General features: G+C 34.4%; 1 protein-coding gene across 3 annotated transcripts; it reads right to left on the reverse strand.

Annotated features, from left to right (window-relative positions):
• Nucleotides 1–1802: 1802 nt before the first annotated feature.
• On the reverse strand, nucleotides 1803–3952 carry LOC115997611 (autophagy-related protein 8C-like). 3 transcript variants are annotated; one of them, XM_031237209.1, is made up of 6 exons: nucleotides 3812–3952; nucleotides 3634–3693; nucleotides 2633–2688; nucleotides 2502–2554; nucleotides 2159–2277; nucleotides 1803–2074 (listed from the first exon to the last, which is right to left on the reverse strand). In XM_031237209.1, exons 2-6 carry the CDS (start codon nucleotides 3665–3667, stop codon nucleotides 1980–1982), a joined length of 357 nt encoding a protein of 118 aa, XP_031093069.1. In that variant the 5' UTR covers nucleotides 3668–3693; nucleotides 3812–3952; the 3' UTR covers nucleotides 1803–1979. The 3 variants fall into 3 exon arrangements, with proteins under 3 accessions (XP_031093069.1, XP_031093077.1, XP_031093063.1); XM_031237217.1 differs by having other exon boundaries at nucleotides 3784–3903; XM_031237203.1 differs by lacking the exon at nucleotides 3812–3952 and having other exon boundaries at nucleotides 3634–3721.
• Between the last annotated feature and the right edge of the window lie 12374 nt (nucleotides 3953–16326).

The following is a 16326-nucleotide window of genomic DNA, read 5'->3' on the forward strand; positions in this document are numbered from 1 at the left end:
TTCCATAAGGGAGAGACCAATGAATGATATAAAGCAGGGTCATCTTTAGCTAGTGTCTAGGCCACAAAACAATTTGTAATATAGTTATACTAAATTTAACTTTACAATTTTATATAGTTTATAAATAATTTAAATTTGGGGGCAAGGGTTGGTGCCGAAATTAGTCATAGGCCTCTATAGAGAAAAAAAATGGGACTGACTTTATACATTTGAGAAATTTTATGTATGTGTGTGTGTGTTTTTTTTTTTTTTTTTTAAGTATAAAAAATTAAAAATATAATTAAGGGCTAAAAACAAACATAATAAACTTGAGGGACTGATTTGGTAAAGCATGATATGTCCAATACTCCTATTGTCCTGACTCGTGAAGAAATCTCGGGCCAACGCCATTGGGCTAAATAAGCCTGTTTGGCCTGAAGTTTTCAGGCTCATATTGGAAACTTTAATTTTAAAAATTGACAAAAAAAAAAAAAAAAACTGTTTAATAAACTCTCATTTTAATTGTTTAACTTAAAATAAGATATTTTTCAAACATCTGGTTTGTCTAATAAGTAATAAACGAGTTAATCTAATCATCTCCTTTGTCTAAATTGTCTAATAAGTAATAAATGAGTTCATCGAACAATAAATGAGTTCATCTAATCACCTCTTTTGTCTAAAAAAACTCATTAGACTCATGAATTACTTGAGTCGAGCACTAAGAGGTTCAAATTCGGCTCAATGCTCAAGTTTAACTAGATAGAAATGAATTTACACCCCTAATTTGACATCTTCAAGCATACCCGTGAATTTTTTGTATAAAATAAATAAAGTAGAGCAGATATTTTGTGGCATAGTAAGTGAGGGGCATTTGGCAAAGATTAAAGATTGGCCAACAAATCTTTATTCACTACAACAAGTAATCAAATAAAAAAGTGATTAGGTCACTGGTTGAAGCAGATTGAAGAATAAAGAAATGGCTTTGCTTCAAGAGTGGGTAATACTACTTAGTACTTGTGAGTTGGCAAGTCTTTTAAAAAGGGCAAACAAGGCTGGCTTAAGAGACAGCCCATCCCACATGTACCTATTCAATTCTCCCAATTATATCACACAACCTGCTAAATATCCCTGCCTGCTAAGATCCACCCATAGTTTTACCAAGGATTCAAGGTACCCTTTCTCCCTTTCTTTCCCTAGATCTATGCTAAATCCCTCTGATCTTGAGGTTTTTTGTCTTTTTTTTTTTTAATATAACTGACTCTATTACATTGTAGTATCTGTTCATCTATACTTTCTCAATCTATTGAAGCACAAAGAGTCAATGTCAATGGAGAATCACTACATGTCACATGAGGTTTTTTGTCTTTTTCTGAAGGGTTTTTTGTGTTTTTGCAGGTGATAATGGCTGCAGAGGCACCAAGCTGGGCAGATCAGTGGGGGGCAGGGGGGATTGGTGCAATGGATGAAGAAGACAACACAAAGACTAAAGAAGAGGGAAAGAAGAAGGAAGGCTCACAGGGAGGTCTTGGGAAAGCTAAAGCTGTGGCAATGGCAGGTGCCCAGAAGGTGAAGAATGGCACATCCATGGGGATCAAGTGGGTGAAGAACAAATGCCAGAAGAAAAACAACACTTCTTCAACCTGAAGAAACCTGTGCTCAAGATTCAAGAATGAATGATTGGTTTAGTGTAAATTATTGTTTCTTGAAAGTCGAAAGTTGAAACTCCATTTCTGTGATCATATACACAATCAAGAATTCAAGATCCACACAGCACAGATATGAATATATGATTATCTAGAAGCCAAAAAAAGACACATTAGGTCTGCAAGCAAATGTAGCTTTGTTAAGAAATCGAGAGTGAATCCATTGTTTCGTTTGAGATTTTGTCATTTTGAGTTGATTTACAACGGTCCATATTGAATTGGCCTTTTTTTGTCATCTAAAGCAAAGGATTTACAGTTGTGAGTTTCCATGTGGAGTTTATTAACCTAAATTTCTAGCTAGTCACACCCGAAGGTATTCTCCCCGCTGTAAGTCATGTAAAGGAAGCCATCTTCATCCTTGTTCTCCTCGTAAATTGCAGACATCAATGCAGCTGTAATTGCAGACAAAGAAATATTAAGGAACAATTAAGAACAATACACAAGACCTGAGAAAACTCTAATTGATCTGTACTCACCGGTTGGTGGCAGCATGTTCTTAACAAAGACAAATATAGCCTTCTCAGCGCTGAGCTTAATCCTCTTTCGGACAACATACACAAACTGGCCAACAGTCAGGTCTGCTGGAACAAGGTATCTAGCACCCAAAAAAAGCGAGACAAATAGCAAAAATTTATGAAACTTGTGAATTGTAAGTCAATAGGATAATAAAACCAGTTGGGGTATTTGACAAGTGGCAACATAATCAAGAAATTTTTTGCATTAACTCGGATATGTTTTAGCCTCTAATGAGCTAAAAGTCATTTAGTGCAAGAAAACTAACATCAATCAGCACAGCTATAAGATGTTGAAGGAACTCACTTTTTCTTATCGATATCAGGAATGTCACTCCTTTCCGCTTTTTCAACAATCACCTGAATGCAGAGAAAGCTCGTGAGAGAAAACATAACAAAAGCAGGAAACTAGAAGCGTTAATAAGGAATTATTCTTACAGGGATTCTTTCAGGATACTTCTCCCGGATGCGAGTAGATTCTGACTGCCTCCTCTCTTAACCAATAGATATTAAAAATTCAGGTGACAAAGTTCGACACTAAGCACAGAAACATAAAATCATGCATTCAAGAGTAAACATTACACAATTTTCACATAATTAGGCACCAAGAATAGAAAGATTCTGATTGATGTTCCATTAAACATTTCAACACTAAGAGTGCATTACAATTTCCAAGAACTGACAGCCATGGAACAACTCAAATTGAGAAAATAATCAATTAAACAGTTTACACTCCCATATTAATCAAAAGAACTGTTCAGACCAACAATTTACATTGAGCATAATCATCAAATACCTAACAATTTGAACCAAGCAAGCTTGATGATTTTAAAAATAAAAATCACATAAACCGTAAGAATCAAGATGGAAACAAAACCTATGGGCAACCTAGGCTGCCGGCTAGGGTCAAACAGAGGTTTAGACAGTGCACACTTTTTGGTAGTGGCTGAGGGGTTTCTCTCGTCATCCAAAAAAAAGAAACAGAACCTACATGCCCTGATCTTAGCAAATCCAACCATTCATTTCAGTTATGAATATGCTAGTTTTTTAAACAAGATTACCAAGAGCCTCTAACCACACCTATAATCACAGCAGAGTATACAAAATTTTCCTGCAATTTCCAGCCAAACTAAATTCAACTATAAGTTCAATTGCAGTCCCATAAACAGATAAACACACAACACAAAGACAAACAAGCTTTTTTTTTTCCAACAAAAACAACATAATAAGCATTAAGCCAATTAAAACCAGAGCACCATATACCCAAACTTGACTAAAGAACTTATTTATCCCTAAACACACAACATTAGCATATACTGATACAGGTTTTATCAACAAGATTACAGAAATGAATAAAAAAACACGACCATCCGGTTATAATTACAGAATTATGCATTGAATATTTGAACTGGGAAAGGCAAAGGGAGAAGAACATGTACCCAAAGGATGATCAAACTTGAAGCTCTTAGCCATGGAAAGACTTAAACTTTGATCTTTCTCTGCAAAATTAAGGCACCAAAGAAACATCAAAATCTAAGAAAAACCACTTTTATTAACAAAAAAACTCAGAAATCATTTCCTCCTATTACCCAACAACAGAAAAACCTTCAAACTTACGGAAGACGATAATTGATGCGAAGAAGAAGTTTTGGGTATTCCAAAAAGTTATGATTGAGAAGGGGTTATAAGGATGAGAAACGCTAAATTAGGTTCCCGAATGCTCACGAAATCAGGAGAGTTTGGTTCGGCAAGGAAACTCTGAATATACGAATTTTTTATTTTTTTATTTTTATTTTATTTTTGCCGGGAAAAAGGGAGGGGGCAGATGGTTATTGGGTAGTAATATGCTCTAATGAAATTACGGGTTGCCCCTCAAATACTGGATATATGGGCATTTGATAAGTGATTAAAATTAACGTTATAGGTTATATGGTTGTGAAACTCAATAAGTGATTAAAATTAATGTGATAGATTATAGACTTGCAAAATGTAAATGGAGAGTGATGTTAAGAGAATTATCGATTATCTGAATTTGCATGATGAAAGGATTTGTGTCATGGCTTGCTAGGTAATATCTGGGGGGTATGTCGACATTGGATTAAGAATGATTGGCATGTGCGGACTGTCCATAACTTTATGGAGTAGAATTGAGTGGTTGACCGTTTCGTCAAGTAGGCGCTAGACCAATTGAGGGGTTTACGTGTGTGAGTCTCAATCGACAAAGAAGCTCTTGGGATGTTTTTGAATTATGTCTTATGGGTCCCTCAGGCACGTACATTCTACTCACAGGCTAAACTAACTAGAGTTTTCCCCTCCTTTCAGCTTCCGATAAAAAAAAAGTACACTTACCATCTTTCATAATATAATTGATTAATTTATGAATGCTCAATGACATAACATTTATTTTGTTAAAAAAAAAAAGAAAAAAAAGACATAACATTTATTTCAAAATGACACTCAAACGCATTCCTTTCCCTCATATTTGTTCATATTGATGTGAGGTAAGTGTGGATGCAACCGTTATATCGTGGACCAGGTCCACATTGCACTGTGGATCTTGGTCCGAAACGACGATTTGAGATAAGTGTGGATGCAATCGTTATATCGTGGACCAGGGTCCACATTACACTGTGGATCTTGGTCCGAAACGACGTCGTTTCGATGTTAGTGGACGCGAACGCGAATGACTTGATGGAATTCATTGTCTAGAATACACAGAATCCTTGTCTAGAATACACAGAATGATTTGAGTGAATACACAGAATATTGACACAACTACACAGAAATCATCATCCTAACATTTGAATACACAGAACACGTCACAACCTATCTTTAAGTGCCCCTAACATGAATACACTGAATCGTAGTCTACAATACACAGAATGCCTTTAAAGAATACACAAAATATGAAAACACCAAATACACAAACACATCACCCCTGTATTTAAGTACCACTAACATGAATACACAGAATCCTTGTTTAAAATACACAAAATGACTTGAGGGAATACACAGAATATTGATATAACTACACAGAAATCATCCTCCTAACATTCGAATACACAAAACACGTCATAGTCTATGTTTAGGTACCCCTAACATGAATACACAGAATCGTAGTCTACAATACACAGAATGTCTTCAAAGAATACACAGAATATTAACACAAATACACAGACCGGCCAAAACGAGAAACGTGATTTTCAAAAAACAAACCATTAATTAAAATGACAAAACAACGTCGTTTTGGTACGGGGTGCACACTGCATTGTGCACCCTGGTCCACGATGACAACCGGCTAAATTATTGGGTATTCACACATTTAGTTATTCTTGAACTCTAATATGGGATATATTTAAAATTACTCAAACCAGATGAATATACTAGTACTCTAAACCCGTTTGACATGCATCACATGCAAGGTATCTTAAATCTCGAACCCCATTTATTTAATATAATTTCTGGATCAAAAGGAGGGAGAGACCCCAATATAATAAACAACGCTAAGATTGAACTCTTGAGATAATAACCCTCCTTAATTGAAGAACACCAAAAAGATCATCTTCCAGATCAGAATTCGCCTTCAAACAACCTATCATTAGACTATATATACACACTATATCATGTTATGAATTTCCACTACTACTTAAACCTGATTATCAATTACCCAATCCTGTCGTATTAAGATTTGAAAAGATCAATACACAAAATTACTCGTCTCGTTGCAATCCATAATCATTTCAATCCATCCTCTCTTATCCCCAATAACGACATATGTTTTGGATTGATTTGAGATAAAAATTCAACCAGTACTCATCATTTATATAAGATCATAAAAAAGTAAAATAACCCACGAGAGTATAGATAACATTATATGTCTCTCTTCTAATTTAATTAGAGATCTTACTTTATAGTTTATACAAATTAAGCATGATTAATTTTGGTGTATATGTGTATTAAGACTCTCTGAGTTTGAGTCACGTTAGGACTAGCTATTCTACTCTACCTGAGACTTCTCTTGTATATATATCTCATATTCCTCATCATTGTAATCGTTCAATTGAATCAATACAATATTCAGTTCTCATATGGTATCAGCTAGCCTAGGTTTATTTTCTAATGGCTGACGGCTCTGTTAATTCTTCCGAACAAACCGTTTCTGATGCAGCTATTTCTTCTGCTATTTCACAATTACACAGCTAGACTTATCCTTTGCGGTCAATCAATTGTGTCAACATATGCATGCTCCAACATTGTCTCACTGGGAGCAGCTAAAACGAGTGCTCAGGTATGTCAAAGGCACCCTCTCATTCGGCTTGCGTATAACTCAGTCAAATTCTAGAGAGCTTCATGCTTTCTCTGATTCTGACTGGGCTGGTTGTCCTGAGGACCGTAAATCTACTAGTGGGTATGCAGTGTTTCTTGGCACCAATCTTATCTCTTGGGTGTGCAAGAAACAGAAGACAGTTGCAAGATCATCCACGGAAGCTGAGTATAAAGCCTTAGCTGATGTTTGTGCTGAGGTAATATGGATCATGTCCTTGCTGCGTGAGATCAAAATTGATGGCATCCCTACTCCCAAATTATGGTGTGACAATCTTGGTGCTACTTATATGTGTGCGAATCCAATTTTTCATGCAAGAACTAAGCACGTGGAGATTGACTACCACTTTGTTAGAGATAGGGTTGCCAATGGAGATATTCAGGTTAACTTTATTTCCACAAAAGATTAATTAGCTGATATCTTTACAAAAGTTTTGCCTAGTCCTAGATTTTCTTTTCTTAGGGACAAACTTCAGTAGTTTACCCTGCGCTTGAGAGGGAGTATTAGGACTTTCTGAGTTTGAGTCACGTTAGGACTAGCTATTCTACTCTACCTGAGACTCCCCTTGTATATATATCTCCTATTCCTCATCATTGTAATCGTTCAATTGAATCAATACAATATTCAGTTCTCATCACGTGGTCTATCATACGATTAAGTTATGAATAAATGAAGTGAAAATGGTAGGAATCCTTAATACTACTCGTAAGTTATTCTCTTGTTGGCAATTTAATTTGGTAATGACGTTGCTTTTCCTTGCGGCGGTGGTTTGCGCATCAATTGGGATTGACAATTTGCTAATATTTTCCTAAAATAAATTTAATGGTTAATGGTTAATTAATAAACGTTTGGTAGAAAGAAGACTTTAATTAGGGACTCATTTTCCTTGTGACAAAAAGGTAGAATTGTTCACTTAATAATTAATTAATAAAAGTTTGATAGAAAAAAAGACTTTAATTACCTTAGAAAAAGACTTTAATTAGGAACTATTTTTTTTTGTGATAAAAAAAAAAGTGGAATTACTCATCTCAGAAGCCAAAGACCTCAGTGAAGGTGATATTAGTTGTGATCTCTTGTTGGGACTTGGGAGATGTGTGAACTTAAAGAAACCCTAGTAAGTCATGACTAACACTTGCTTAAAATTAAATTTATTTTTAATGAATTTGGTAATTTTCAGCGAGTAGGGGTGGACACATAGTAAATGCGAGCAAATTTTGGAGTGAATCCACGTCTAATCCGTTAAAGTTAATTTAATCTGATTCGATCTATCAATATATTAAATTAGTTGACGGGCAAGTTTAAAAAATAAAAAATATATATAATATACAAATTTAAGTATTCAAAAATGGTTGGCCAAGCTATAAGTTGGCATGCTCTACCAGCCCGTTTTGACATATTAAGAGCAAATGAGTTCTAACTTTACTTAAGAAATTCATAAGTTTAACCAAACTCTAAGTAATTATTTTTTCTTTAGTATATAATGGCTTGAAATAAAAATCTTACTATATGAAATCCAATATATTTAGATTGAACAACACCAATAAAAAGTTATATACTGCTTATATATACATATATGATATATACACAAAGAATGATATATTTATTAAATGTTTCAAATGTATATTCCATTATTGGTTTCTTTTTCAAATTTTGCAATTAATTTCACAGTACTACGCGCGACATTTCACATGAGAAGGAAGAAAGGTCAAGGGAAAGATGCCTTTGCCATTGCAAAAAGCAACCTATTAGTTTTATTTATTTATTTAATTATGATAACATAGGGTTTCCAGGTTTCAATTCATAGATTCTATGACCCATTCTTCAAACCCATAGGTAATTAAATCGATCGAGTCTACCTAACTTTGAATTCATATATACTACACCAAATTATACACTTATGTGCACAAGGAGTCTAAACCCCGGACCAAATAGGTGGTGCTTATCTCTAGATTGTCTCCAAATTGACTGTAATGAGGTCGAACCCCATCCAGGCCACCCAACTATCGGAAGAGATCGAGTTTCAAGTATAACTACTCATCCACTAACTAGACTGCCTTGGGAGATGATTGCAGCATATTTTATAACAATTCAAATACCCGGAGTATTCCGGGGTATCGATCCACAAGGAAGCGGGTCGCATCGAACACTAGTTACTAATATATTCTTATGAAGCTAATCCTAACGAAAATGGTGTTTGAACGATTGCGAATATCATAATAAACGAGAATAAAGAAAGCTTAGTTGATGAAAACAATCTAGAGAGAGTGGGGATTTTCGGGTTTAAGTGTTTAGTCTCCTAATGCCATACTAATGTGAGATATGTGATTTGGGTTCTAACAAATGTGGATGATTGCATTCATAAGGGGAAGGAATTACTCCCACAATTCAATCCCACACTAAAGAACTAATCAAGAACAAGCAACCTAAACAAAATCCCTTAACAAAAATGCCTTCTCCCAAGGTGCAAATGTCAAGTGCAAGAGTGAGTGCTCTAATATATGCCTTAACTCCCATTAAGACACAACTATAGCTAGATACAAGCAATTTAGGCCTTTAATCACAAGCATCACAATAGAAATCAAAATTGCATCATAAGTTATAAAACCCAAATATAAATATATCATTAATCATGAAGAACAAGGCAAATAGGATTCATAAACACCTATCACCTAAAAATCCCTAATAAGTTTAGCCACTCATGGCTAGGATTGAATTTAAAGCACAAGTAATGAAGAGTTTACAAAGACTAAGAAAGTAAAGGAAAGGAAAGGAAATTCTCCCGAATATAGCTTTCCAAGTCTTCCTTCTTCCTCCCTAAGCCTTTGTAGCTCCTTGAAGGTGAGTATCTTCTCCAAAGGTGGTGGATCCCTCCTTGACTCCTTGGAGAGGAAGACACCTTTTACTCTTGATGAGCACAAATGATGAGTGTAAAAGAAGGCTGTAATGTCGTTCCGCTGAGGATTGGTGTTATGACACGAAACTATGTGAATTACCAGGCACTAGAGTATATGAATTTATAGAATCCAAGTAACAGAGACTGAATGATGTGGAATAAAGGAACGCAATTAATTAAGGTGAAAACTATATGATAAAAGGTATGGGCCAGATCAGGGGATTGTAATCTTGATGTTCCAACCAACTCAGGATTAGGGAAAGAATAATTAACCAAGGGATATATGGGCAATGCACAAAAGAATTCTACTCAGCTACTTTCGTAATCAATAAGAGAATTAGGCTAAAATTGCCTCATTGTCGTGATGCATCAATTATAACCTTAAACATCTAAGCATTGTAAGCCCCCAAAATTACCTCTACTTTCATAGCAGGAAAATTAGGTTGGAATTGGTAAAGCTCGAGGTCTCCATCCAACTTTCGTTGTAATGAATCCCTCTCCTAGACTAGCAATTAATTCTGGCCACAAACCAATAACTAGTGCAAAGAAATCCCCAAATCAACATAAACCCTAGGCAAAAGATTCAATCCCTTTATGCAATTAATCATAAACCGAACATCAAGATTAACAATGAACCCCTAATCCAAACCCATAAGCGAATTACTCCCTCATGATGGGAGTAAACACAACAAAGCAAGAATTAAAGATAAACATTGCAAGAAATATAAAGGGAAGAGAAACTTAACTGATAAATAACAAATCCAACTTCAATCCAAGATTCCAAGCTTGAAATAAAAGAATCTAATGTAAAACTAGTCTAAACTATGCTGGGGAAATATAAACTAAAAGCTAGGGTTCAGAACTCTGTCTGGGAACCTCCTTTAATTGTAGAGAATAGGTAGAATATATAGGAGATATATGGGCCTTGGCCCATTAGGCAACTTCCAATCCTTTTCCCATTTGTATTCTTATTTCCTTTCTTCCTTGTAATTCCCTTTTCTTCCAGAACTTGTCCAAAATGCTCCAAATTTCCTCCTTTGTAGTTCCTTGTAGATAATTCAACACTTGGACAATATAACACACAAACAATTCCCAATTTCACTAGGATAAGGGAAATACAATTAAAATAAGGGGTGAATTATTGTATAAAATAGTAGATATCAACTCTCACCCTTTTTGCCTCCTCAAAACACAGCTTAGGTCTAGGGTTTTGGGAAAATGAGCCTTTTATACTGGGAGCAAAAATATGGGCAAAATAGGCAATTCCGCGCAGCAAATTTTTGTGCTGTCACAGGATTCTTGACGCGTCGAGCCTTGAAGATTTTTTCCCGAAAATTGTTACGGCATATTCTCGACGCGTCGAGCCCTGACCTTGGCTCAAAATTCTGGACGTGTCTAATTTGATCCTGGACGCGTTGCAGCCTCAATGTAAGCATTCTTCATCCATTTTAACTCCCAAACATGTCTTTAAATGTTCCCTTGCTTTGCATTTGATCTAAGATGGTTTCAAAACACTAACAAACACCATAAAACACTCAATTCAAGAATGAAACCATATCTAATTGAGAAAGCAAGGAATATGCATTAGAGATGGCAAATTAATACATTTAAGCTCAAAAGTTGATCCAAAATACTTAGAAAAATATGCACAATTGAGATCATATCAGGGGATTATTTTTAAAATGGAATGAAAATGTTATTTTCCCTCAAAAAATTACTCCTAATATTATTTCCGCCATATGTGACTTATAATCATTGGATGTCATTGAATTTGGTAACTCTGCCATTAGTTAATAAGAAAAATTCGTTGTCCAGTTAGAAAATGTCATGTAAAGAGGGAAAGATTAGTGGGAAAATTTTTGGAGGAGTGGGTAGTATTACTCTTTTAAAATTTGTATTTGAAGCTAGGAATTAAAAAAAAAAGAATTTTTTTTGGACGGTGAGGAAATTAAAACCCGCAGTTATTACCTAAAGATATGCACTAGGTGAACTCCGCTCTTATATAATAGCCCTCGAATCATACATTAGAGACAAAACATACTAGGAACGCCCTATGCAACGCGAGCTCGATAATGTTGACAAGTTAATAGTAATTATTTTTAATTAATAAAAAAGTTGGGAGAAGTACGAAAATTCTAAGGTTTTATTGCAATTGTCAGTAGCATTAAGTATGTTTCAAGACAAGATTCCATTCTCTCCTTCCCTTCATGTACTGCATGTGCTGTTTTTGTTAGTACTGACCTTATATGAAACATCAACCTGCAGAATCCCTGCACCTGGTCTTTGACATGCATACATTATATTCATTACTGCTTGGTTAATATGGGAGGATGGAGGTAGAAGCAAAACATGGTATCAGGGCTTTCACGTGAACAACCTAATTGCAAATTCCTAGCATTTTATGAATTATATTGCTTGAATTCAAATACATATATATCACCTTGTACAAAAATAAAATAAAAACATAAATAAGGTGCAACCCTAGCTAAGTCAATCAGACTGTTGATCGACTTGGTAGTCGTTACAAGTTACAATTCTCCCTGGACCAGCTCCCGTGCCTCCAGGAGCAAACACGGGTAGATCTGGACCGTGGACAGAGAAAGACCATGTGGATTTACCAAAAAAAAAAAAGAGAAAAAACTCTATGAGTATTAAATTACAAATTGTATATTTTTTATATGGCATCATGTATCCTTACCATGGGAGAGTTCTTTAACAGGCTGCTATTTATAACAGTCGAATCTTTAATCACGTAGTTATTTTTTTATCAACTACCCTTTGCATTTTGACACGCGAAATAAAATTTTTATCACCATTTTATTTTGATAAAGAGGAAATCTCGCTGCCATTATTCAATGGTGTGTACTAAACAAACTGCTTCTCTGCAATGATTTACAAATAGAATAAGAAAATCCTATATGATGAACTCCACGGAGGATTTACCACCATTATTTGATACTTGAGAAAACAAAAGGGCCCATACGATACGAGCATGTAAGTTGGTTTATGGGTAATAGATTGTGGACAAGGACTAGAACCCTCAATTCCATTGTGGGATGGGAGTTGGTTAGTTACACCGAATGTGGTGCCAATTAACACGCATTGGTGGGCACAAAGCATAGTCTTGCGACTCCAACAATATTGTTTGGCGTCAAGATCAGATCAGCTGCCGATAGTGATGGGTGCAAAACCGGCACGCCGGTAAGCCTCAAAATTAAATCCAGGCATCTATCAACCACGTTGGATAACATGGAGCACCGTCGTTAATTCTGCCCGACACAAGCTTTTCCGTCAAAGACAACATCGTAGTATTTTCGATTCCCATGTTTACATTATGCATCTATGATGCGAGAGAAATTAAAGTTTTCTATACACACCAACTCAGCTATAACACATAGGCATATAGCAGCAAGCCATCAATAATAATAATAATATGTAGTGTAACGGCTTACAGGAATTATTGAAGAGTTTTTCAACTCACTGCCTGATTTGTGCATGAAATTTCTAATATTTAGGTCATTTCTTGTTGGATATATCTTTGAAAATAAGATTTTGATTTTCCTTTTAAGCTACTCTAGATACGCAAATGATTAATTGCTTGATCTCTTCATTACAAGTTTAAGAGAATATATGGGGCAACCCATTCAGCCAAATTAGTCAGACGGTTGACTTGTTAGCTACAAAATTTCAAGTTTGACTCTAGATAAAAGCTATCTATTGATTTTTTTATTTTTTATTATTTTAGTTTGAGTAGTTGCTGCGGACTTTCTCCTGAATTGAGAAACAGATTTCACTTCAAGGGTATATTAGAGTGAGTTTTTCGTAAATAAAAGGTTAATGTATTGTAGATAGTTTTTTTATAGTATTTTTGGTTATAATAAATGTAGAGTATTTTAGGCTTTTAGCTAATGAAATTGTATTTTATAAGGAGCCGATCGACAATTCTTTTAGAGCATTCCAATATAGTAAAAGATATGATAATTTCCTTTAGAAATCGAATAGACATTATGAAATGTGGCTAAACTAGACTTGTATGCTTTAAGAGCTACTTCTATTAAATTGAAAACATTATTTGTAACTTGGAGATTCGACTCTTATAAAGATGCATCATGTTAAAGAGTTTTAGGTCAATATTTATATTTTTAATAAGAATCAAACTTTACAATCGTAATCTTGTCTGAACTCTACAAGCACGAAGTTGGTTCAATTTTTATCAAATGATATGATATGTCTAGCATGTAATGATTAGTCTTACAACTTGTCATACTACTCCTCTTACAATGTTATGAGTTTAATTTTTACGGACGGTCTCTCGACTGAACTCGTAGCACAGAATCTCTCTAGTGCATATCTCTCACGTATAATTTGCGGTGCTATATACATCACAGGAACATAATTTATTTAGAACACACTGTCAAATAATAGTTGCGAGTTTTCTCGTAAAAAAAAAAAAAAAACAAATTACGTTACTCAAATAGTATATATGTGCAGTGTATGCGTTCTCCATCTATCAATTATATATATATATATATATATATATATATATATATATATATATATATATATATGGTTAGCCGCCGGGCGGCAAAATTCCAAAAATATAGTTGACTGGCTGCTGTTATTTGCCACAATGGGTCCAGAGAGAACAGGCTTGATTTTGTTGTCGAAGACGTTACGCAGAAGATGGGCAAAAATCTTGAAAACATTAAATGGTGATCGTGAACCAATAAGGTGCAATGAGATGATATGAGTTTCTAAAACTCATAAGAGGATTGGAGCATTTTGCCCATCTTTTGAAATTTTATCCGGGACACGAATGAAATTAATCTCCATATGTGATTGAAAATATTAAATGGTGATAACATAATCATATTATGTGGTGTAGGTCTCTTCCAACTTAATTAGAGATCTTGAATTTGTATTCTGAAAAGAGTCTCTTCCAATTTAACCAAAGGCCTCGGGTTTGAGTCTCTTGAAACGTTTCATGCATGCCCATGCAACTACTTTAAAACTTACTAAAGAGTGTTTTGTCACCATTTAAAATTCTACTTGACATGAACATAATTAGTTCCAAAAGTGTTGCAGTATACAATATATGATTACTAGCGGATTGGCTAAGGGAAACCTATTTGAATTTGGATCTATATCTTTTTGATTTAGTAATAATAATAATAATAATAATGAAAATGTAGGTAGATAGGTAAAAAGGTTGGGATTTGGAATTGAAATGCACCTGCCCCTTGTTCCAACCTCATAAATGCATATCGAAAACGCCAGATTTGCTTCTGTGAGCCTTGTTTCATTGCTAGCTAGGTTTTGAGGAGAGGAGTAAATATATCAACCTCTCTTTTGTTGATGGGTTGTTGGCAAAATTTAATGTTTGTTGGCTGCTTCCCCTACTCTACATACCATCCCGACAAGTTTTATGGTTGGTTCAGTCCTATATAAATAACTCAATTTACATTTTTTAAATCTTGTGTAGGAAAATGAATCAAATCAAATTTTTACGTCAACCAAACAGTACAATTATATTGAACCCTTATTATTGGTTGCAACTCCTGTCATAGAGGGTCTAGATTTAGATAGATATTACAATTCAAAGGCGTAGATCTAGACGTTATTTTAGATAGCAATGGTTATCCGTATGTGAGGAAGGAGATTGTGCAAGCTTTTGTCCGTGGCTGTTTTGTTTTTTTTTTATTTTGTAACTTAAAAAAGAACTTGGAATAATCTACTTAAACAGTAAAAACTACGTACACCCTAAATAAGCAATACCTTGATGAATAAGTAGTTTAACGACGCTTTTGTTGTATTTAGTTATATTAGGAGTTCAATTGCATTATTTGTTCAACGTAGATGACTTGTTTGACATGTTTAGTTTCTATATATAATTTTGTTATGAGATAACGAGAAATATAATTCAATTTTAAATAGACAAGATATGAAATGATAGAAAACAACTATGTTTTAATATCCCAAATGAGACATTGTCATAATGTTGGGGCAAGGGTTTCAGTTTTGGGAATTCAACTATCATCGTCCACTATATACTATATATGATTAAACACTATGCTTATTCAATCCGATCTTTTCAACATTTACTTGTAAAGAATCTGACTAATATGATATGATAGCTACCAACGTAACTTCAAATTAAATATTTAAAATAACGATAGGTCACAAGAGTCCATCACAAGTATCCGGCCTCTTGCATAAGACACTTGAATTATTTCATTAATAAAAACCTAGGTGTGTGAGTGCGTATGTATATGTATATGTATGTGTATGTATGTATGTATGTATGTATATGTATATGTATATATATATATATATATATATATATAGAGAGAGAGAGAGAGAGAGATATCAAAGACAAAATCTTTAATGTGTCATACTTCTATGTCTCATCTCAAAAATAAAAATGATAAAGTATTTTAAATTTTAATGATGTCAATGAAAAAAAAAAAAAAAGAAAGAAGAAAAAGTTGGCATGTAATAAAATTATTTCAATTTTTTTTTAATACTAAAAGAAAGAGAGAGGGGGTCAAATTAAAGAGCTTGAAACCTAATTTTCTCCTAACACACACTAGACGGATCAGGTGAGAATCACATGTCCAGTGGAAGAATGAAAACTCTTCGCAGTCGTTCATCGTCCACACACATATAGAATTATAAGCAAGTAAGAACCAACATTAACCTGCGAACTTCTGAAAAATTGTACCACAAGTCCACAACAGCTACATGATTGTACCGCTACGGCTCCTAAACATGCCGGGAGGATCTTGCTGTGCAATTATATAGTAAGTACAGTGCAATCCTTCAAAAGTTCGCACATTAAGATCTCGCATGATTATAGAAATATATATATATATATATATATATATATATATATATATATATATATATATATATATA

Source organism: Ipomoea triloba, chromosome 1, assembly GCF_003576645.1.
Source record: "Ipomoea triloba cultivar NCNSP0323 chromosome 1, ASM357664v1".
Lineage (NCBI taxonomy): Eukaryota > Viridiplantae > Streptophyta > Magnoliopsida > Solanales > Convolvulaceae > Ipomoea > Ipomoea triloba.

Coding starts and splice junctions, on each gene's coding strand:
- LOC115997611 (XM_031237203.1), bottom strand. CDS start 3,721: ATGTTTCTTTGGTGCCTTAATTTTGCAGAGAAAGATCAAAGTTTAAGT. Junction 2,555..2,632: donor AGTATCCTGAAAGAATCCCT/GTAAGAATAATT, acceptor CTCTGCATTCAG/GTGATTGTTGAAAAAGCGGA. Junction 2,278..2,501: donor CCTGATATCGATAAGAAAAA/GTGAGTTCCTTC, acceptor TTTGGGTGCTAG/ATACCTTGTTCCAGCAGACC.